This window comes from Chenopodium quinoa, unplaced genomic scaffold (assembly GCF_001683475.1).
Source record: "Chenopodium quinoa cultivar QQ74 unplaced genomic scaffold, ASM168347v1, whole genome shotgun sequence".
In the NCBI taxonomy this organism is placed as follows: Eukaryota; Viridiplantae; Streptophyta; class Magnoliopsida; order Caryophyllales; family Amaranthaceae; genus Chenopodium; species Chenopodium quinoa.
The window spans coordinates 81,508-104,893 of NW_018743623.1; the positions used below are offsets into that span (position 1 = coordinate 81,508).

Consider the following 23,386-nt stretch of genomic DNA (forward strand, 5'->3'; position numbering starts at 1 on the left):
AATTGTTGGAATTATGTGAACAAATAAACTCAATTATCGAATAGAATTAAAGATAGTGAGACATATTTGACCAATGACGTTAATTTATTAGGTGGTTATACATTTTTGATTGGAATTAATTATAACTTATAGGTTTAACTAAGTTAATAGGCCTGCTATTATTATACTCGTACAATGTATCTACAAGGTCACGTACACACCAAGTAAGTAGAAATGTAGAATCGATCATTAATTGATTATTATTGATTGGCTTTAGCTGCTTTACTAACTTAAAGCCTAATATAAATATCAAAAGCATGTTACAGAATTAATTACTCTCCTAAATAAATTAATATAAGGAGGAAGAAACACTTATATATCCAACGCGCACACACACACAAAGAGAACGATAGAGAGAAATCGAGGAGCATATAGACATTCTAGACACCAATAATAGCGTGTGTGATAGTTGAAGCAATAATTCTCATACTCTCATTCTCATATTAAAATTCACAATTTAAATGTATAGTTCAATCCTTAAAATAAATATTTATGATACAAACTTAATTAATGTATCATTATAGTGGTTAATTATTTCGGCATAAATTAATACTCTTATTTTATTTTGATTGGGCCATTGGAAGTCTCTAACACCCTCTATAATTTAGAAATTGTGGTCAAAACTCCACTCAAATTAAGTCAAATAAAGTATTGATTATATTATCTACTTTCGAAGACACAAGTTAATTAATTTGATACATATATAGAGATGTATGAGTGAGTTGAATTTTTTATTTAAATCAACTATTGGCTTCCTATTCCCATATTGATCAATAAGGTAGTTGAATTAAAAAAAAATTATATAGTCTTTCACACCCTTTTCCCCTCTTCAATTCCAATCCATTATCCCTAACAGTATGCCCTAGTCTAACTTTCAATTGAATAGTTCTTTCTCCAACATGCTGTAGAAGATTAATTACTACTGCGTGCGTTAAAAGGTTATTCTAATAGGTGAGTGTCTTATGGATCTTTCCACTCCTTGAGGGTGATTTTCCTATTAATTGGAATTACTTTCTAGCTCTAGCCCATATAAAAGTAAGACTAAAGTTATTAAATCACTATACAAAGCATATTCCTACTATGCGGAATGACCGAATGATCATTGAAAAATTCGAACGAATGGGTGACAAATTGTCGACAAATCTTTCATGCTTTCTAATTCAAAAGAGTGGATCAGAGTATATGTATGAGAGACTGAACGATTTTTTTATAAAGGATCTCCAATTCAAAACAATATATTAAGACGAAAGTAATTGTAAAAATCTTCTATAGTACTGTATACTTTGTAATAAACAAATAAGTATCACGTACGTAACGAATTACCAATCTTTTTCACGCCAGTTTATGCAGATACATAGATATACAAGAGAGTAATGATTTTCATTTTAAAATTCACCTTTCCGGCTTCGATCCCAATGAGAAAATAAAAAAACTTACATTATCCTAAATAGTTTTTCCCTTGGCTTGTATTTCCAACCTCATTAAGGCAGCACACAGTAGTACATCAAATATGGAAGAAAACAGGAGGAAATCCAGACCAAAGAGGTGGAAGGTAGTAGTAGTGGTCATTGTCATAGGGGCATGTGTACAAATTTAATGTCGTCTCAAGCTAAGATTGTAGATTATATACCCACTAGTACATCCTGCTACTATTGTCTACTGTTACCATTTCATTCGTCTCTAATTGTTTGCCTTTACTCGTTAAGTTTCAATCAATTACACAAAATCAATTATAGAGAAATTTAAAGAGATGAATAATAATACTCCGTACATATAACACAATAATTGTAATCTCACGTGTCCACATATTTATAGAATGAGACAATCTTTTAAAGACGACATAAGTTGAAAAATGCATAATTGCATGAATCAAAGATTAAGTAAACTCTACTACTAGTACTCTAGCAGTAAAGAAGAGCAGCAGAGAAGAGGAGGATAATTCAATAGTACAACCAACGGCAAAACATGCAGTGACAGAGATTAAAATAAAAATTATATTATAGAAAGACATAATATTGATGTCACTATTCATCTTTCTGAATGACAGTGTTTATAATTGGAGGTTGCGTGGTTCTCTATTTGAGGAAAGCTTACCCTACTACTCTGGCCCCACTTTTCTTTTTCCTTGGGTCCCACTCTTTCTCTCTCCTCCCCTACCCCCTTATAATATAACTCGTCGTCCATTTTGTTATAGTCATTGCCAAATTATATGGTTTTGGTATTCCACTAAAATCTTTCCTCTCTCATTTTTCTTGCTTCTATTTTCCACTTCTATACAAGTAATCAAAAGAACCCATAAATCTCCTCCGTTTTTCCCCAATTGGGAAGATCATAAACACCAATTATAGTACCCAAAGTGTGTTGAAATTGGGTAAGGGAAAGAAAAAATGATGGAAATTCAAATACCTATGAGTAGTAACATTAACAATAATAATGTTACTGGTATCAATAGAAGTGGTAGAGATGATACTACGACTACCACTTCTATTCCGAATTCGGACCCCGCGAAGACGCCGAAGCGAGCCCGAGACTCCGGCGGGAAACACCCAGTATACCGCGGGGTCCGAATGCGGACATGGGGCAAATGGGTGTCAGAAATTCGGGAACCTAGGAAAAAGTCCCGCATTTGGCTGGGGACTTTTCCTAACCCCGAAATGGCAGCCCGAGCACACGACGTAGCTGCTCTTAGCATCAAGGGTGATTCCGCCATCCTAAACTTCCCCGAACTCGCCGGGTTATTACCCCGGCCCGTGTCACAAAATCCGCGTGACGTGCAAGCTGCTGCTGCTAAAGCAGCAGCTATGGAAAACATCGACTGTATTACTAACAATAATAATATATCATCATCTTCATCTTCCAGCTCATTGTCTTTGTCGCCATCTTTATCACCGTGCTCGTCCCTATCATCAATGGTGTCAGCAATGGAGATAGGGAACTCGGACGAGTTGAGCGAGATAGTGGAATTACCGAGCCTCGGGCCGGTAGGAAACTCAGGGGACTTGATGGGGAGCGAGTTAGTGTATGATTTTGATAATGGGGATAATAATGGCTGGATATATCATAATCCACCATGGATGATGCAGTGTATGGGGGATTTTGCAGTGGTGCCTGAAAATGTTATTTCAACCACTTTTGAAGGTTTGTTGTGGGATTATATGTGACTGTTAACTTAGCTGCTTTTTTTATTTTATTTCTTTTGTAAGTGTGAATTTTGATGAATTTTGTGTGTATAATTCTCTCTCCTTTTTTTTCCTTTAATTCTTATTTTTTCTTTGTGAATTATTAAAAAAAAAAAAACATATTAGTTCTCCCCTTTTTGTTTGGAGAGCTAATTTAGAACTTTCCTTATGTTTTTTTTTTTTTTTCCTTTTACTTTTCCCTTTTTAATAATTTGGTTCTCCTCCCAAAATTCTCAATAAATTTAGATGTTCGTTCATGGAAGTTTTAATTTTAATTTTTTTCTTTTTTTTTTTTTATGGAAAATTGAAGACTATACTAGTATATACACAAATTTTTAGTCTGCAAAGTACGGAATTTAAATATAATTAAATTTGAAAGATGAAATAAGGTACCAGTTGCGAAGGATATTTTGTGAATTATACTAATTGTGAGTTGTACATGTTATGTTTAACCGAACTTTATCCACTCGTGAAATTAGTTTAATTGTCATATGAAAGTCGATGTATTCAACTAGCCAATTTAGAAAAGTGATCAAAATCAATTTATTTTTCAGTTAAAGGTAAGAATTGAAAATTTTAGTACCCCATATTGCATATGTCTCACTTTCATTAACTCTTTTGATCGAGATGGTTCGTTTCTAAATTTCAAACCTTGACCCTACTCAGGTGGACCAAATAATAAAAACATGAAATTAAATCTTCTAAAATCTTCTTAATATACTTATATTCTTTTAAGACTATACTTAAGCACCCAAAAAAATAAATAAATAAATAAAAAAAAACATTTTTCTAACAAAAATACATTTATATATTAAGGAGTACCACCTTTGTTTCTTTAATTTATTATTAAGTATAGATTACAGTACAGATTAATAGATTACATCATTTGTTTAAAACAATATAAGTTCATCATCAAAAAAAAAAAAAAAAAACGTTAATTTAGTGTCATATTTTTTTCAAAATATTTACTACAAATATATTTACTTTTTACTGCTCGCACTTTCTTTATGGAGAATTTCTGTAGTAACTTTAGACTGTAGTCAATGATAATTTGACAAAATGTCCACTCTTGATAAAAATTCAAACGGCTGCAAACAGACACAGGGAATAATTGCAGTAAATTTGTAACTATTCCTAAAAGCTTTTAATCAATTACCATGATTACGTTTGATGAGGTACAAAAATTGGTACGAGTACATGCTAAATAATTGCTACGGAGTAATAACATCCTCATGAATGTCATCATTGCATATTTGTCATTATCCAAGTATTATGGGAAAATTAATTTTGACACACCTTAAAGACTTAAATTGATGTGAGAAAAGTAAACGTGTGTTAAAATTAAATTTGGGTGTGACAAAATCAATTTTCAGTACTTCAATTATGCTAGCTAGCAACTTGCAATAGCTAACCATAAAGTCCATAACCTTAGTCATTTTTTGTGTGTGTGCGCGCGTGTTTGTTTAGTAATTATCTTTGTAGTAAGTCTTGTTTATGATGATTTACTAATAATATATTGTAAATTGTATTATAATATATTATAGAGTGATAAATTAACCTTAAATTATTACGTTAAAATAAAATAACGAAATTGTTTTATTATGTGATTTTAGGTGGCAAATCAGCTCATGCATGCATGCCATCTTTCAATATATACAAGCTCTTGAGCTAGCAATTATACAAATTAAATAACCTAAATAAAATAATGTCGTAAGAGATGCAACAAAGTAAAGATTATTGAAGATCAACAAAAAAGAACACATACACACATTAAATATACGTAGTTTATGAACACTCCATTATTTACTTTTACATCAAACAATTACGAATATCGGATGTTTTTATTGATCTACAACATTGGCTAGGTTAAGAGTCTTAAGACCTAGCAAATCCTATGCTGCGTTGTTCGCAAGAAACAAATCGATTCAAGGCATATTCTAATACAATAATACAAATAACTATATTCTAATCCATGATACTTCCTCTGTTCCACAAGTATTGCAACTAGGATGAAATTACGCATCCCAAAGCACATTTTATATGTTAAATATCTATAATTATATAAGAGTAAAAATTATAAAAGTTGATACTGTGAAAGTATTTTTTGAGACGAATCTAACAAGACCTCACGTGACTATATTTTACTTTACGTATAAATCATAATTTATGATCAAACAAGCATGATGAATAGTGCAAAAATCCAGTTGTTACAATATTACTAGAACGGAGGAAGTATGATTTTCTAGTTAGCGCCTGAGTATAGTTACATATGATGTTGTTATCCAATCACTAAGTATCCACTCCCTCTTGTTCATGCAGTGATTAATCTTAGCAGTATCTGAGAAAGAGAATCAACAACAAATTCAGGACAAAAATTGTATTAAACGAAAAAAAAAAGCTAATTATTATTTATCTTTAAGATTGCCCTTTTTGTTGTCAAAAGTGATACTGTATGTATAATTTACAGTAATAAGCATAAAGTACTGCACTAATGTGATTGAGCATTGTATATGCTAAAGTCTATTTTAGTCTAGGAAACATGAATCACGACGTACCATTTTTTATATTATTTAAAAAAAAAAAAAAAAAAAAAAAAAAAAAAAAAAAAAAACCAATTTAATTAACAACAGAAATTAGAGAGGCATTACTTTATATTGTGTTGGGGAATCTAATTAGACACATTTTTTTTTCTAATATTAATGCAAAGTTAAGGATATTTTAGATTGTGTAGGTAATTTGGTGTCTAGCTCAACGTATGCCATTTTACTATTTTAGATTTGTGGTTCCAGAAGTGACAACTTTTCTAACTTTTTTTTCATGATACAAACAAAATTATCTTTTTATATTGGTCCACTAATATGCTCAACTTCATCAATCCCATCCATTAATAATACACAATAATTGTTAAAGCCTAGAAATTTTATGCGACATTATCTTACATAATCAACTAATTAATAGTGTTATAAGATTAGTGAACTTATTTTAAAATGAAGTTATATAATGGATTTATATTTGACCAGACTATATTGTGATGTGAGCTTTTGTATGGTCCAATAAAATTATAATCGTTTACAACAAAACTTGTACCTCAGCTCTTAGCTTATACTCTGAATCTATACATAAATTTCCTTAATTTCACAAAGTAAATAAGTGTGTGGAGTACTTTAAAAGTCATCGAGTAATTGACTAGTTACAAAAATTGTGAAAATAAAAATAATAATAATAAAAAAAAAAATAAAAAAAAAACATTTAAAGTATGACTTACATAATCAGAAAGCAAGTATTTAGCTTAGCTTGCAAATAATTGTAAGTGAAACAAAATCAATAAACAATAACTATCAATGTATAGTGTGATAAAATAATTATGAAAGTTTTACATTGATAGTGATTTGCCTTGTCTAAATCATGTACTTCTATCTTATATTCCAAATCTTGATTATTCTTGAGCATAATTATGAGTAATCACATATCTTGGTTACTTTGTTGACCTCGTTCCTACATTTACAATCCAAACAATGCATTTTTTGATAAGAAATTTCAAAACTAACTCTTTTTTCGTACCTTCTAAATTTTTACTCCTCCATAAGTCCATTTGATCAATCAGAAAATAACTTTTAGCATGAAATTTTCAATACAAAAGAAAAAAAAAAAACCAATATATAAATATATCACCATGTTTTGGAACATAATTTGTCCTGTTTATGTAGATTTTCCTCGTATTATTTTTACAGAATTCCACAATATTTTGTGAAGTTAATTAACTTATATTATCTCTCTAACATATGTTTATTTAACTTATTTATTTCATTTAACTATAATGGTTGAGATTTGATTAGAGCCTTTTTCTATTATTAAAAAAAAAAAAAAAAAAACACCTTTATTTGATAGAATTTAAACCCCAAATCTGTAGGTGTTGTTTCAAAATAAAAACCTTATTGATTGAGTTAAACATTGTTTGATATGGCCTACTCCCTAACTACTTACAAATTAGCAAGGGAAAAAAGAACTTCAATTAGTCATAATTAGAGCTAAGACAAACAACAAAGTACACAAATCATAACTTAGGATTTTATACTCTGACAAAAACAACCAAAGTGGCCAAATATTAGTGGATGTAACATTTCCCTTCTCTGAAGGGTGGTACACCCCAATTAAAGTAGCAGACAGAACATTGCTTTTGGGGGGTCCTCCACTGCCGACCTCTATGAATATGACTGTTGAATTTTGCCTTTTAACATTATGCCATTAAAAAAAAAAAAAAAATTAAGTTTTTAATAGATGCCAATCATGCCACAAAATCATAATTTCTCACCTTTTTTTTTAAAAAAAGAAAAATATCTTTAAACTAAATTGACATTAATTTGTTTCAAACTTTTAAGACAGGACAAAAAATCATGATACGTATCCTCTAGTATGTTATAATTGTTCAATTTGGAATCTATATATATAACAACTCTATATATTGTAAATGACAATTTATACTTTTCGGTAAATATATATACTTAGTATAAATCTCATGTACACATGTGAGGTCCAATTTGATTTGCCTAGATGTGTAATTTGTTGGAAATGGTATTGCAATGGGATGAATTGCAAAGCTATTACGATCCACACTCGTGCCCGGTCGAGCAAGCTGCGCCTGGCCGGGCGAATTTAACACGCAGTTTGCGGGTACACTCGCACCCGGCTGGGCAAGCACCGCCCGTCCGGGCGAACTAACGGTTCAAAAATCTTGTGTTCTCGCGCCCAATCGAGCGGTGATTCTCCCAATCGGGCGGCAAAACAATGAGAGTTACAAGCCCGGCGGGCGAGGTCCGCCCGGTGGCTCGCCCGGGATTTCGCGTCGAGTGAAAGATTCTTGCCCGACCGGGCAATCGCGGCCCGACCGGGCGCGATTGCTTGTGAGAAGGAGATTTCGCTCAGGCCCGGCCTGACGCGCCTTTTCCAGGAGAGGGTCGGTTTGTTTATTGTTTCCTATTTTGGGACTTATATAAATACGAGTGGTATCTTCTTTCTTTCATTCATCCATACGAAACCAAAAATACAAACCTACCCTTTGAGATATGAACAATTCTTGAGCAATTCCAACCTTCGAATTCGGGTACACGGATCGGAATGCGGAGGTCGTTGTGTAAAACTTGGGGGCGTGCGTCACTGGGATATCTATATCGGTGGTGGCGTATTACGCTTCTAAGGCAGTGGGTTCCAAACCACGCACGGCATAATTGAAGGAGGACGGATCTTGATCAATTATAATAGTATTTCTTGTCTTCGTTCTTGATTTCAATAGGTATAATTTTTCCAACAATTTAGAAGCGTAATAATATTATTAGATCTGTTGACATTATGAATAGCAATTCTCAAACTCGTTTATACCTAGATCTGTCTAAGGTTAAGTCTCTTGTTGGTATTAATTACAAGAGATGGTCACAAAGAATGTTGATTGCTTTTGAACGAGTAGAAGTTGATTATGTCTTGTTTAATGATGCTCCAAAACCTATTGTTCAAACCAATGCTATGATTGAAATTCCTAGTACTCCTGTTGCTAGGAATAAAGAATCTGACCCTAGCTAGAGCACCACTACTGTTATTGTTAATGACTCTGAAATCAAGAAATTTGATCGATCGTGATAATAAGTTTGTTAGGGGTCATCTTCTGAACCACGTGAGAAAACAACATATTTGATTTGTATGTTAATATGAAATCTGCTAAGGAGATGTGGGTGTCTTTAGAAAAGAAATATGGTGCTGATGATGCCAGGAAAAAGAAGTATGTGACCGGAAATCGGTTGAACTTTAAGTTGGTTAATTCGAAAACTATCATGGATCAAGTCTATGTGTATGAGAATTATGCTGCTGAAATTCTTGCTCAAGGCATGAAGATGTGTGAGATCCAACAGGCTAATGTTTTGATTGAGAAATTACCTTAATCCTGGTCTGATTATAGAAATCATCTCAAGCATAAGAAAATAGATCTTACCCTCGAAGAATTGGTGAGCCACATGAAAGTTGAAGAAGCTAATCGTCTTAAGGATTCAAACTCCAAGTCGAAAAATGAGCTAGCTGTGAAAGCTAATCTGGTAGAACTTAATTCTGACAATTATAAGAAATCTGATAACAATCGTGCTATTAAGGGGAAATCTGAAAAATATAAGGGTAACCTCAAGCCCAGAAGCAAGATTGATAAGGCCAAAACTAGATGTTGGAACTGTGACAAAGGCACTTCGCTGTGGACTGCAAAGTGAAGGGCAAGAAAGATCAGAAATCCAACGATGGGAAGAAAGGAAAATTCAAGAATCAGGCTCATTTGGCTAAGGATGAGGATGATGATGTGATCGCTGCGGTAATCTCTGAGCTTAACTTGGTAGAGAATGACATTGAATGGATTGTGGACACAAGAGCTTTCAAACACTTTTGTGCCAACAAAGATTTATTTGCTAGTATGGAGGAAGCCAAGGAAGGTGAACAAGTCTACATGGGCAACTCTAGCAGCTCTAAAGTGCTAGGGAGAGGAAAGGTGACTCTAAAGCTGACTTATGGGAAGACTCTGGCCCTGCACAATGTACTGTATGTTCCTTCTCTTCGCAGGAACCTTATTTCTGGTGCTTTGCTTAACAAAGTAGGAGTTAAGTTAGTTTTTGATGCTAATAAACTTGTATTAACCCGCAATGGGGAATATGTTGGTAAAGGGTACCTTAGTGGGGGTCTTTTTGTTCTTGATATTGTAACTGAATCTTCGATTAATAAGAATTCTTCTTCTGCTTATATTGTTGAGTCCTTTGATTTATGGCATGCTAGATTAGGTCATATTAGTGCTACCAAACTGAAACGTATGAAGCGTTTAAATTTGCTCCCAAATATGTCATTAGATGGACAAGAAAAATGTGAAGTATGTGCAGAGACTAAGTTTGTGAAGAAGCCTTACAAGTCTGTCACAAAAAGGGAAACTGCATTCCTAGAGCTAATTCACACTGATTAGCTGACTTTAAGAACTTGGAGAGTAGAGGTGGCAAACGATACTATGTTACTTTCGTTGATGATTACTCCAGATACTGCAGGGTTTATCTTTTGAGGTCAAAGGATGAAGCTGAGTCCAAGTTTCTTGTGTATAAAGCAGAAGTTGAAAATCAGTTGGGTCGGAAAATTAAAAGGGTTTGATCTTATAGAGGAGGAGAGTACGACTCAACTTTCCTTAAGGGCATGTGTGAATTTGAGGGAATTATTAATGATGTCTCAGGTCCGAACACACCACAACAAAATGGGATCGCAGAGAGGAAAATAGGATTCTGAAGGAGATGATGAATGCAATGCTCTTGAATTTTGGGTTGCCAAACAACATGTGGGGGGGGGGGGAAGCTATACTGTCAGCAAATTTATACTTAGTATTAAAAAACAAAAACCATCATCCTCATCATGCCACATGTAAATTTTAATTTTCACCAATGCCACATGTCACCTCATTTAACCTTTCTTATATTTAAAAAAATACACTAGCTTTAATTCAATACATGTATGAATGTTTGGTTCACTTTCCCCTAACTTAATATCTTCTATAATTACATTCAATTTTCACCTCTTCGATCTTCTCCTTTATAAACTATTCATTTTCCAAAAAAAATATATTATAAATTAGAAATTTATATTATATACCTATAAATAATCCATGCATTGCACGGGCTAAAAGGCTAGTTTTGTTCAGAATAGAGTTACTCACAAAAGGTCTGACAAGACTCCATACGAGCTATGGAAAGGTTATGCCCCGAATCTGAGTTACACGAAAGTGTGGGGGTGTCTAGAAAAGGTGGGATATCCTTCCTTCAAACGATCGACAATTGGTTTGAGAATGTTTGATGCGGTGTTTATTGGGTATGCTGAGAATAGTCCTGCCTACAGGTTTATGAGTCTGGGTGACAATGTCATTAGCGAGTCCCGTGATGCAGAGTTCTTCGAACAAGTGTTTCCTTTGAAGAAAAATGATTTTACTAACAATATTTTTTCAATTCCTTTGTCTATAGAGCAGGTTGAAACTTGTCCCAGGACTAAGGAGTTAACTTAGCCTAGGAGAAGTAAACGGCAGAGAACAGAAGCAACTTTTGGCCCTGATTTCCTTACGACGTTCCTAACTGAGATGGAAGGTGATGATGGTCTGGATGAGGTCATGGTTCGTCTTCAGGTTGTAGATGAAGATCCCAAAACGTTCGAAGAAGCAATGAGCTCGGTTGATGCAAGCCTTTGGAAGGAAGCTGTTGATAATGAACTTGAGTCCATCATGCAGAATGTTATTGGGAACTTGTTGATTTGCCAAAGGGAAGCAGACCTATAGGGTACAAGTGGATTTTCAAGAAGAAAATGAGGATAAACGGCACTGTAGAAAGGTTGTGATTAGAGGGTTCACTCAGAAATATGGCATTGATTATTTCTATACTTATTCTCCGGTGACTAAGATTGCTACTATCTGTACTTTATTTGCCTTAGCATCATCATTTAACTTGTTTGTGCATCAGATGGATGTCAAGGCAGCTTTCTTGAATGGTGATTTGGAAGAGGAAATTTATATGGAACAACCTCCAGGGTTTTTAGTTCCTGGGATGGAGAATAAAGTCTGCAGACTCAAGAAGTCCTTGCATGGACTGAAGCAGGCACCAAAGCAGTGGTATGAAAATTTTACATAGTATAATTCTTAGTTTCGATTTTGTTGTCAATGGTAGTGATGCATGTGTTTACTCTAAATTGTTTGGTAATCATTGTGTGATCATATGCTTGTATATGGATGACATGTTGTTGTTAAGTGCTGATTTGAGTGCTATAACTGAAACTAAGAAATTTCTTTCCTCTAAGTTTGAGATGAAGGATTTGGGAGAAGTAGATGTGATTCTTGGTGTTAAGGTTTTAAAGACTAAGAAAGGCTATTTTCTGAATCAGTCTCATTATGTAGAGAAAGTGTTGCAAAAGTTTGATTGCTTTGATATTGTGCCAAACTCCCTGTGACAGTAGTATAACTCTAGAGAAGAATCTGGGAAAAGCTGTTTCTCAGGAAGAGTATGCCAAGGTAATAGGGAGCTTGATGTTCTTGATGAATTACACTCGCCCAGACATTGCATTTGCTGTGAGCAGGCTTAGCAGGTACACTCATTGCCCAAGTGACGAACATTGGGGAGCTCTGAGACGTGTACTGAGATATCTTCGAGGAACCATGAGTAGGGGTTTAGACTTTGTTGGTCGTCCTTTGGTTCTAGAAGGGTATTGTGATGCTAATTGAGTAAGTTCCAGTGATGAAGTGAACTCTACTAGTGGGTATGTCTTTATTCCTTGTGGTAGTGCTATATCATGGAAGTCTGCAAAGTAGTCATGTATTGCCAGGTCAACAATGGAAGCAGAGTTCATAGCTTTGGATCTTGCTACCTAGGAAGCCGACTGGTTGAGAAACTTATCCGCTGACATCCCACTGTGGGGGAAACCAACACCACCGGTCTCTATGCATTGTGATTCACAGGCTGCTATATGTGTTGCTAAAAATAGTGTCTACAATGGCAAGAAGCGACACATACATGTTAGGAAGAAGTCAGTGAGACAATTTATTGTGAATGGGGTTGTTTCTTTGGACTATGTTCGGACAAAGAAAAATCTAGCTGATCCTTTTACAAAGGGTCTATGCAAGAGAATGGTAATTGAATCGTCAACAGGAATGGGTTTGAAACCTTATGTTGAACAGATGTGATCTTTGTAAGTATTGATTAAACATTTTAATTTGTTATGATAGGAATAAATCCTAACCTGCTGGTTATTGTTTGATTGAGAAAATTAGCTAGATTTATTGCTTATTGATTATACTTACATTTAGTTTAAATCTAAGGACTCTGTTTGAGTGGTTGTTAACCAGGTAGATTCAAGAAGCAGGTTGAGTATAGCTCTTAATACCTCTATCCGGTAACTCAAGAGTAGAGAGTGATAGTGGTCTTAAGTGACCTGGACTATAGACTGCTTGAGTAGGGAATGTGAGAGATACCGAAGAGAAGAGGTTGGGTTTAGCCTTTAATGCTATGCCTAGTCCATGGCTCGCTGATCAGGATAGGTGCACCAAAAATATTGAAAGAGGATGAACTTAATTGTTCTTAATGTTGAAATTCTGATGCATGAATAGTCCTTGAATTTGCAAAGTACTGTGAGCTGCACATATTTGCATGAATAGTTCTCGGATTTGCAGGAGTGTGTGAAGTGGTTCACACGGCAACACCTGCGTGAGTACGAAGAGTGGCGCTCTTCTAGGGAGAACAAGTATGGTTCTCTTGAAGTACTCATTAGTTCCCAAGAGTAGCCAAATTTTGCGGAGTTGCTTAAGCTCTAAAGTCAAGGTATGTGTTTACAAGGTCCCTTCCTTGCTCCTAGGAGTTCAAATCTTAGGATACTCACTAGGGAAGTGTTGAAAACCTTGTGCACTAATGTGTTAGTCAAAATCTTCGGATACTAGCATTTAAGTACTAAGACTTTCATTTACTGTTCAGATCTCATGTCGTCAATCCGCTTGCATTAGTGGGGGATTGTTGGAAATGGTAATGCAATCGGATGAATTGCAAAGCCATTACGATCCACACTCGTGCCTCGGTCGGGCGAGCTGCGCTCGACCGGGCGGATTTAACACGCATTTTGTAGGTACATTCGCGCCCGGCCCGGCGGGCACCTCCCGACCGGGCGAACTGACGACCCAGAATTCTTGTGTTGTCGCGCCCGACCGGGCGACGAAACGATGAGAGTTACGAGCCCGGCGGCCAAGGTCCGCCTGGTGGCTCGCTCGGCGCGATTGCTTGTGAGAGAGAGATTTCGCTTCGGCCCGTCCGGGTGGCTGGATGCCCGGCCGGGCGCGCCTCTTTTCCTGGGGAAGGTCGATTTGTTTATTGTATCCTATTTTGGGACTCATATAAATACGAGTGGTATCTTCTTTCTTTCATTCATTCATTCATACGAAACCAAAAACACAAACCTACCCTTTAAGATCTGAACAGTTCTTGAGCAATTCCAACCTTCGAGTTCGGGTAAACGGATTGCGGAGGTCGTTGTGTAAAATTTGGGGGGCGTGCGTCACTGGATATCTGTACCGGTGGTGGCGTATTATGCTTCTAAGGCAGTGGGTTCCAAACCATGGAACAAGCGAAGGAGGACAGATCTTGATCAATTATAACGGTATTTCTTGTCTTCGTTCTTGATTTCAACAGGTATTTTTCCAACATAATTTACTAATTTTGCATGACTTGCTATTAACTTTGTATAGGTTTTTATGAATTATGATATGTATGTATTTGATAAAGATTATGTTTTAATACATTTGATGGAAATTGTGCAAAAAGTTAAATAAGATACTCCCTCTGTCCCCTTTTGTTTGTCACTTTTGAAGGAAAATCACGGGAATTAAGGTGGAGAATGTGAAGTAATGAAAGTATAAAGGAAAGTGAAATTCCCAACCAATAAAGTAATAAAAGTGCATGGGAAAGAGACATTTCCAATTAAAAAAGTAATTAAAGTACATGAGAAAGAGAAATTGAGAGATTCAAGAGTGTAAAACATTAAATTAGTCATAAGTTGGCACAATTTTTATGGCAAATGTTAGAGTAAAATAGGAAGAGGACTTAATTAGGACAAAAAAAATGAGGGTATAAAAGGTTTTTTTTTTTTTTTTTTATGTATCTTAATAATTATGAAAATATGAAATGTGACAAACATTTATGGCCACCCAAAATGGCAAAAGTGATAAACAAAAGGGGACGAAGGGAGTATTAAAAAAGAAACAAAGATATAAAGTATTTCGTTGTTCTTTTTACATATGCACACTTTAACGCCCTACACATAACATTTACCATAATTTTATTTATTTTTGTAAGAGAAATAAAGTTCATATAAGATAAGTCCACGTTAAATATATAAGTTTAAATATTGGTTAAAAAGAGCTACTTGTAAATTTGTAATAGCCTGGTTCAATTCAATCTAGCAAACCTTTTTTTTTTTTTTTTTTTTTTTTTAATTCAATCTAGTAAGTTAGTTTTGTTTGGTTCTTTTTAGGAATAATAAGTCTAGATTATTAGGGATAAAAGTTAATAAAAGAAAAGTTTAGGAATAATGATACAAATAAGTTCTATTCAAAAAAAAAAAAAAATGATATCAAATAAGTTATGACAAGGATTATGTCCGTTGTTTAATGAATAAAAACTATAAATATTCAAATTCAATGTACCATTGTCTCAATAAAAAAAATAGAAAGAAAAATCAATTTACCACTAGACTATTGAACTTCGTAAAATCTACTAGTTAAGATCAAATCATATAATTTAACTTTAAAAAGGTAAAATCGATGTAAATAGACTACACCCTTAACATAAGTTTATATATACAGGTTACAAGACTATAAGTTCAAGCAAGTTTAGATAAAGTTAGGGAATAAATAAAAACTTAACAAAAATAATGCAAATTTTACATTAAACATACAAGTGCTATGTATGTTCAATTGATGGGGGAAACTTTCACATAATTAATTACTTGCTCCGCTTCAAATTAGATGACACGTTTCTTTTATCTCGTTTGTCAATGTAAAAGTTCAATCGAAAACATCTTTGATTATATTATTGTAAAAAATACTAACAAGATCCCACATAATTATGTTTTTTTATATCTATAAATCACAAATATTTACTCAAATTAAATCAAATTTAATGAATAGTGTCAAAAGTCAAAACGTGTTATCTAATTTGAAACAGAGGAAGTACATTCTAGTTATAGTTTTATTCAAAAAAAAAAAAAAAAAAAAAAAAAAAAAACAAGAGAGTTAATCCTTAATTCCTTACATTCTCCGTTATCCATAGGGCTATATATACTGCATGCTAAACAACGTATATTTTTCACAACGTGATTTTTATTCATCTCTTTTTAAATATCATTGCTGCTGGTCCACTTTTAACCTTACTTCTCCCATTTCAATTCTTTCTATTTTCTTTTGAAATATGCTATACATGGGCTATATATTAAAAATAAAAAATAAAAAAATGACAATGTAATATTAATTACATTGATTTACGCATGATTTTGTCATGTATTTTAAAATTAATGTCAAATTAAAAAAAGATATTACATATTTATTTTTAGTTCTAAGAGCTACATATAGCATTATTCAACACGTTTTTTTTAATTTATTCGTCTCAATCAACTTAATTTAATTGACAAATTTAATTTGATTGTATTAACCCATTAGTATACGGAGTATTACTTTTTCGGTTCATTTTATAGTTCATGTTTCAATCACAATTGAATAGTTAACGTTTTAATGTACACATCTAAACTTAAATATTTTACGTTTTAATCTACACATCTAAACTTAAATATTTTCTCCGTTCGTTCCTCTTTAATTTTACTCACCATTTTGTTACCCCTCTTTCTATCCGCTTTCTAAAAACACATAATTCTCACGTTGCAATAATGTTGTGAAAACAGAGGAAGTTAAAAATAAAGGAACATATTGTTATTTTATTGAACACCATTTTGAATTTATGTAATACTATACTTGTAAGCTAAGATTTAGGGGACGTTTGGATTGGGAGTATTAAATTAAGGGGTAATAAAAGTCAAACCAAGCAAAATTAAAGTAAACATAGGAGAGGGGGAGCTAATGGTGATGTGATTGTAAGAAGATTTATAAAGTGATGGTGTGGTGATAAGTGAAGAAAGGGAACTATTACCCTTATTTTGGGGGTAATAGATTACACTAGGGGGGTAACCTATTACCCTCATTTTTTAGGGTAATGATTCCTCCACCCCTCTCTTTTCCTTATGTCACCACAACCTTAATTCATTCATAAACACCTTGTCTCTCTACAATAATACCTCTAATCAACTATAATTTACCTAGTTTGACTTATATTACCCCCATTTTAAGCGTCCCCTTAAAAAAAAAAAAAAAAAAAAAAAATTAAAAATATTGAAACAGAGGATATTCATGATGTAGAGTTTTTTTTTTTTTTTTAAATATTTATTTATTTTTATTATTTTTTTTAAGAGAGAGAGTGTATTCATGTAGCTAGAGTTGCATCCCCGTGAAACTAGCCCCCGCACCGAGGGGGGGAAAAAAAAAAGATGAATCGGATCGGATTAAGATAGTCACGATCAACTCTTAGGGCCTGTTTGGTTGAATGTAGGAATTGCAAATTCCTTGGAAATTTGATTTCCCATAGAATTGAACTTCCTAGAAAATTCTAAAAAGTGTTTGAAACACCTAGTAAAGTGGAAATTCCCATGGGAAGTTCCACTTACCTAGGTCCCCCTATGTAATTTACTTCCTCCATTTTGTGGGAAGTGGGAATTCACGGGAATTTCTACTTTCCATGAATTTGTCAACCAAACAACTCCAAACAATTTCAATTTTTAGGAATTTCAACTTCCCATGTTTTTAATTGTCAACCAAACAACACCTAATTAATTAATCCATTGCATGACATGCTAATCAATTTTCAGCTGTCTCATATTCTGCCTAGCCTAAAACAATGCTTAATTAATATTTTCTCCATGCATTATGATCACAATTGTTCCACATAAACCTTTTGCAATATGCAAATATCTTAATTTAATTAAGCAAATTAAATCTAATCTAAACATTTAATTATACGCGCAAATTAATAGATGCATTATCAACCAAAGTCGCCCAATTTTTATGTCGATCATACATATTCTTTCTCAACTAGCTTAGTGAAGAAAATTCATGAAATGATTCAAAGCCCTTAATTTCGTCAACTTTCTACACAATTAATAATTATATTTGCTAATATAATTAATATATAATTAATAATAAACCGTTAAATATCTACTACTCAACTTACAAAATAACGAGTCATTTAGATGGGCACATGTTAGGAGAGAATAATATTATTAATATATAACGACTATTACGTTGCTCATATCATCATCTCACTAGATTTTTTATTTTTTTTTATTTTTTTTTTATAACAGCAGAAACAAAGGAAAAAATAAAACAACTTAAAAACATCAAAAACAGCCGAACTGGAGAAACTATTCAAAGTAACCCGACACTGGATAGCTATTTGATGGGGGATATGGACTTCCGCTCTATCAACCTTGAGGATGACGCGATGTTGAAAGGTGCTTCCGATCTTAATAATCTCCTTTAAATTCCAAAAAAAGGTGAATATCTGAGGGACTCTTGTTTCTAATAGCCGTGACAAGTAATGCAGAGTCAGTAAAAACTTTTATTGACCGATAGCCATTATCACTTGCCCACCTTAAAGCGTAAAGGCAAGCCCAAAACTCAGTTTGCAGAGCTGATGCCGCAATTCCAGAGAAACCTCCAGCCTCCATTTCACCATGGTTTTGTAGCTCGATCGTCCATCCGACCCCATAGTGTTTACTAGCCTTATGCCATGAGCCATCAACTCGTATAGTACTTAGAGCTAATGAGTCGTTAAAAAGTAGGACATGATCCAGTTGTCCTAACGAGCCCTGTAAAAACCCTGGAGGGGGGGTAAAGGTCAAATCAATAGGATGTCCCAAGTCCTGCAGCCTAGTATCCGACCTAGTGAAGTCATGTAACAGGAGAAAAACTTCTTTAAGATTTCCAAAGTAACATCTCACGTACCATTTTCTCCTTGAAAAATACGCTTATTCCTTGTAATCCATATAGCCCACAGAGTAGCCACTAGAGCCTGAATGCAGTGACTTCGGATTCCATCCTGGCTATGAAACAGCAGAATTTGACTTCGGATCCAATCCTGAAGAGAATTGGAACCGGTAGGTTTCTTGTAGTTTGGAATTTGGCAATTGTCCCAAGCATACCGAGCTATAGAATAGTCAAGAAAAAGGTGAAAACCATCCTCCTCCTTGACACCGCAATAGCCACATAAGGTGTTAGTGATAATTCCTCTTGTTCGAAGATTAGCTCTGAGAGGGATTCCATTGACAGCAAGCTTCCAGATGAAGATACGCCATTTGGGGGGAATATCCAGGTGCCATAAAATCCTATAGAAATCATAGATTTATTTTCTATGAGGGGACTCTCTCCCTCCTCCAAGGTTAGCAAGAAAGGCATACCCTGTTTAATTTTAACAGTATAGGTTCCTGCTTTATGCCAAGGCCAATATAAGAAGTCCTCCTCTTCTTCCTTCGGAAGATCGATAGTTAAAATCTCCTGTGCACTATCCCACTCAAATCGATCTCTAACAACTCCCACATTCTAGGAACGAGTAGGAGTGATAAAATCACTTACTTTCCATAAGGCACTTTGTCTGAGGTTCTGGTCCGAATTCACCACTGGAACTTTATTATTGACCCAGGGAGAGCTTGAAACTAACACATTATTACTAGACCCAATTTTCCACGCGAAACCCTTCCATATTTAATTTCTAGGGAGTGCATCGTCCTTCTAACCCAAGAAAAAGAAGCTGGAGGTGGCTTACACAAGTCATTAGATGGACAAAGGATACAGTCAGATTTCGCATTAAAAATCCTAGCAGCAAGTAGTTGAGGATTCGTATGCATTCTGTGGATATTTTAAAATAACAAGGCCTCATTGTAAATGCTAGTTGAATTGAGCGTATCCCCAAACCGCCCATGCCTTTAGGAAGTTGAACTCGTTGCCTGTTTATCCAATGAATGTCTTTCTCTCCACTTTTGGCCCACCAAAATCTAGTGATTAGGGAGTCCAGTTTGTTGGAGATGGACATCGGAAGCTTGCAGGTCTTCATAACATGAGCCACCATACCCAAAAGGACAGAGTTAATAAGTATGAGCTTGGCACTTTCCGAAAGCTTGCAGTGAGCCCAGGACATAATTTTCTTCTTAACACATTCAACAAGATCCACGAAGAAAGAAGCTTTCCTCCCAGATAGATCGATAGGAACTCCCAAGTGCTTCCCCATGTTATCAATAATGGGAACTCGGAGGATAGATTTGAAAGAATTTGCTAACTTCAGTGACACAGAAGGGCTAAATTTAATGAAGGATTTAGCAAAGTTAATCTGTTGACCAGACGCCTTCCCGAATCTAGAAAGGATATCTGCTATAGTACCACAAGACTTTAATAAGTCAGGAAAACTAATCATATTTCTTGTGAGATTTTTCCATATGCCCTTTTGGACAAATTGTCTACCAGTATTGAGTAATTATAAAATACACTAATTTTATGCCAAAAAATCAACTTAATTATAATACAAGTTAATTATATCACTACTTGGACTTCCTCTATTTGACTAAATTTATTTATTTATAATTTTTAGAGGTTTTGTATTCATATTGTTTGTATCCATAAAAACAAGACCATTGTTTGGTGGCAAACAGATAAACAATTGACGAGTTGCTTTCTTAATTATTGTATTTTTTGTGGACTATATAAAATATGATACTTGTATAATTTAGGAAATAAATAAATGCAACCAATACAAGAAAATTAAAGGCACTTGGGGGTTAGGGCCAATACCTAACACCAATAAGAAAATTATTGTCCCACCAAAATACTTCAACTCTTAAACATATCCATAACATTTTTAGGGATCACAAAAAAAAAATGGCCATTTCCACTTTGATCTTAGTGTTTGGATTTTTTTTTTTTTTTTTTTTGTATATGTTGTAATTTTGTTTTTCTTCCAATTATTGTAATTCTTAATTAATATTTTTTTTACTAATTAATGCTTTAGAAAGAATATGTGTCTCTTTGGTTGGTAGATCATTGCCATCATTCTAATATTAATTTATATCCAAATGACGGCTACATTGTTTTATTAGAGATATGCATATAGCTTTTTATGGAAAAAAAAAGACACATAGATAAATATAGTAACGGCTTTTGAAATTAGATTATTCAATAAATCAATACCCATTTACTTTTATTTATTTATTTATTTATTTATTTATTTATTTATTTATTTTTTTGAATAACCATTTGGAGAAAACTTACATATATGCAAAATTCATATATTTTTTTTTAATTAGATACTAACGAGTTTCTCTATGCGATTAAATTTAAAAATCATGTGGGACTTACATTCGAGCCTAGCAAATGAAGGTCAAGAGAAATGTGGTTAATGGACTAGTTAGCTAGAGTTGGGTCAGACTTAAGGAAAGTGAGGTGGAGGAAAGAGAACCGTGAGAAAGGTGATCCATGCCTTTGGGTCACATACATACAATGATCTTGTGTGTGTGTGTATGTATTCTACATATCTTTCATGTACTGAGTATATATATGAAGTATTATTTCTTCTTAATTAATTAAGAGATAATAAAATTAAATTATCATACAGACATTTGGTACGTGTTGTTAAATTGAAGACTATATCAAGTTAGGGTTGGGTCACCTCAGGCAAGGATTATCTTGGGTCAAGATGTTTAGCTCGATCTCGGATTGAAAACTAATAGCTAAATAATCGAACCATGATACAGAAATTTGGGTTTTTGGTTAGCTTAACATACTTTCTCCGTTTCTATTTAGTTGACACGTTTAATTTAGGCACACATATTAAGGAGAGAAGAGAGAGTGAGAGAGAATGATAAAGCAAGTGGGGTAGCTAGTAAATGCAAAGTATAAAACTTACTCAAAAAGGAAATGTATCAACTAAAAAAAAAACTTCCTAAAAAGGAATACGTGTCAACTAAAAAGAAACAGAGGTAAGTATTAAATTAAAAAGCATGCATTACGTATACATATTATTAATAAACATTGACACATGAATCATACCGCCTAATTAACATCAATGTTTAGTAAGGCGATAATTGTAGTTTTTTTTTTTTTTTTGTTGGTGTTTAATAAAGAGCCACAGAAGCAGGGGATGAAAATCGATCCCTAGATCTCATGGGACTGGAGGAAAGCTCTAACCAATTGAGCTATTCCCAAGCGGTAATTGTAGATAGGTCATCGTGTCCATGAGTTTAATTAGTAAGTTTTCATCAAATTAGCCTCATGATTGACATTATAATATGTTTATTATATTTTTCAATCTAAATATGTATTTGTGTTTCTTCATATTAATTATTATTTATTTTATCTTGTAATAATGGAAATTTGTATGTGTCGAAACTTGATGTAGAGTTACATAGTTACATCCCCACGGAATTGATATGGGATGTCCAAATAAATACAAGTTTCTTATTATGATGTATGGCCATTTATTATTATTGTCAACCAAACAGGTAGAGTGAGATCGAATACAAAGAAGTTAGAAGTTTATACATATACATACATACATACATACATATATATATACACACACACGAAAAGACACACCAGCAATGACACGTGTCATCTTCTGGTGTGTCCTTAGTTGTGTGTGTTTTTTTTTTTTTTTTTTTTTGGCTGAATAAAATTCAATTAAAGAAACAAATCTTATACAAAAATAATTTCCTAATCCTATACAATATAATTACTGAAAATAAAAAAAGATTTGGCATATGTTTAACACAAATATTTATATAGCTATAAAAAAATTATTAACATAATTTTAATCATTCTACATCATTTTATATCTAACATATCTTTTGTGATCCTTTATTATAATCATAATTTGTCAACTATATATTTAGAATGTTTATAAAAAAAAACTAATTATAATCGTAGTTTAATAATGGTTATTGAAAATTACCGTGCATGGCACGTGAACTAACCTAGTTAAATTAAAAGTGACAGATCATTTAAAGATATTTCATATTAAATTAAATATTTAGCATATTTAATTATAGTAAAAGAGGAAACAACTCTTTTTGGTTTATAGGAGAATATTTTTTAAAAGTTATAATATGTGGTGTATATATTATATTCATTTAAAATCTAGGGAAAATCATTATAAGAATGGAGATATTTATGAATTTAAAAGTGACCAAAAATGTCAAAATTATGGAAACAAATCATGCAATTATGCACCTCATGACGTATATATGACCCCGATATATAACTATTTTTGATATAATTTGTTTTTTTTCGACATTATATAGGTTTTTTCGTGGAAAAATATTACACCACTTTTATTTTTAAATAGTATGATTTTTCTATCTAACGAAGCATACAATAATAATCTTGTCTACACCTACGTTACCAAGCAAGTTGATGCTCTAGAAATGTCATATCAAAAAACAACCGATATATCAAATCCCGTGGTCCTATCTTCAATATTATCAACTTTTAGCAATACAAACAT

At 33.5% G+C, this 23,386-nt stretch overlaps 2 protein-coding genes across 2 annotated transcripts; one reads left to right on the forward strand and one right to left on the reverse strand.

The window, feature by feature from the left end:
• The first annotated feature begins 2,051 nt into the window (after positions 1-2,051).
• LOC110683154 (ethylene-responsive transcription factor TINY-like) lies at positions 2,052-3,986 on the forward strand. The gene has a single exon (XM_021859498.1). It carries the CDS (start codon positions 2,427-2,429, stop codon positions 3,198-3,200), a length of 774 nt encoding a protein of 257 aa, XP_021715190.1. The 5' UTR covers positions 2,052-2,426; the 3' UTR covers positions 3,201-3,986.
• Positions 3,987-18,362: 14,376 nt separating this feature from the next.
• LOC110683201 lies at positions 18,363-20,305 on the reverse strand. The gene is made up of 5 exons (XM_021859548.1): positions 19,842-20,305; positions 19,632-19,743; positions 19,075-19,437; positions 18,844-18,976; positions 18,363-18,718 (listed from the first exon to the last, which is right to left on the reverse strand). The coding sequence occupies exons 1-5, from the start codon at positions 20,303-20,305 to the stop codon at positions 18,363-18,365; spliced, it is 1,428 nt and encodes a 475-aa protein (XP_021715240.1).
• Positions 20,306-23,386: the final 3,081 nt, after the last annotated feature.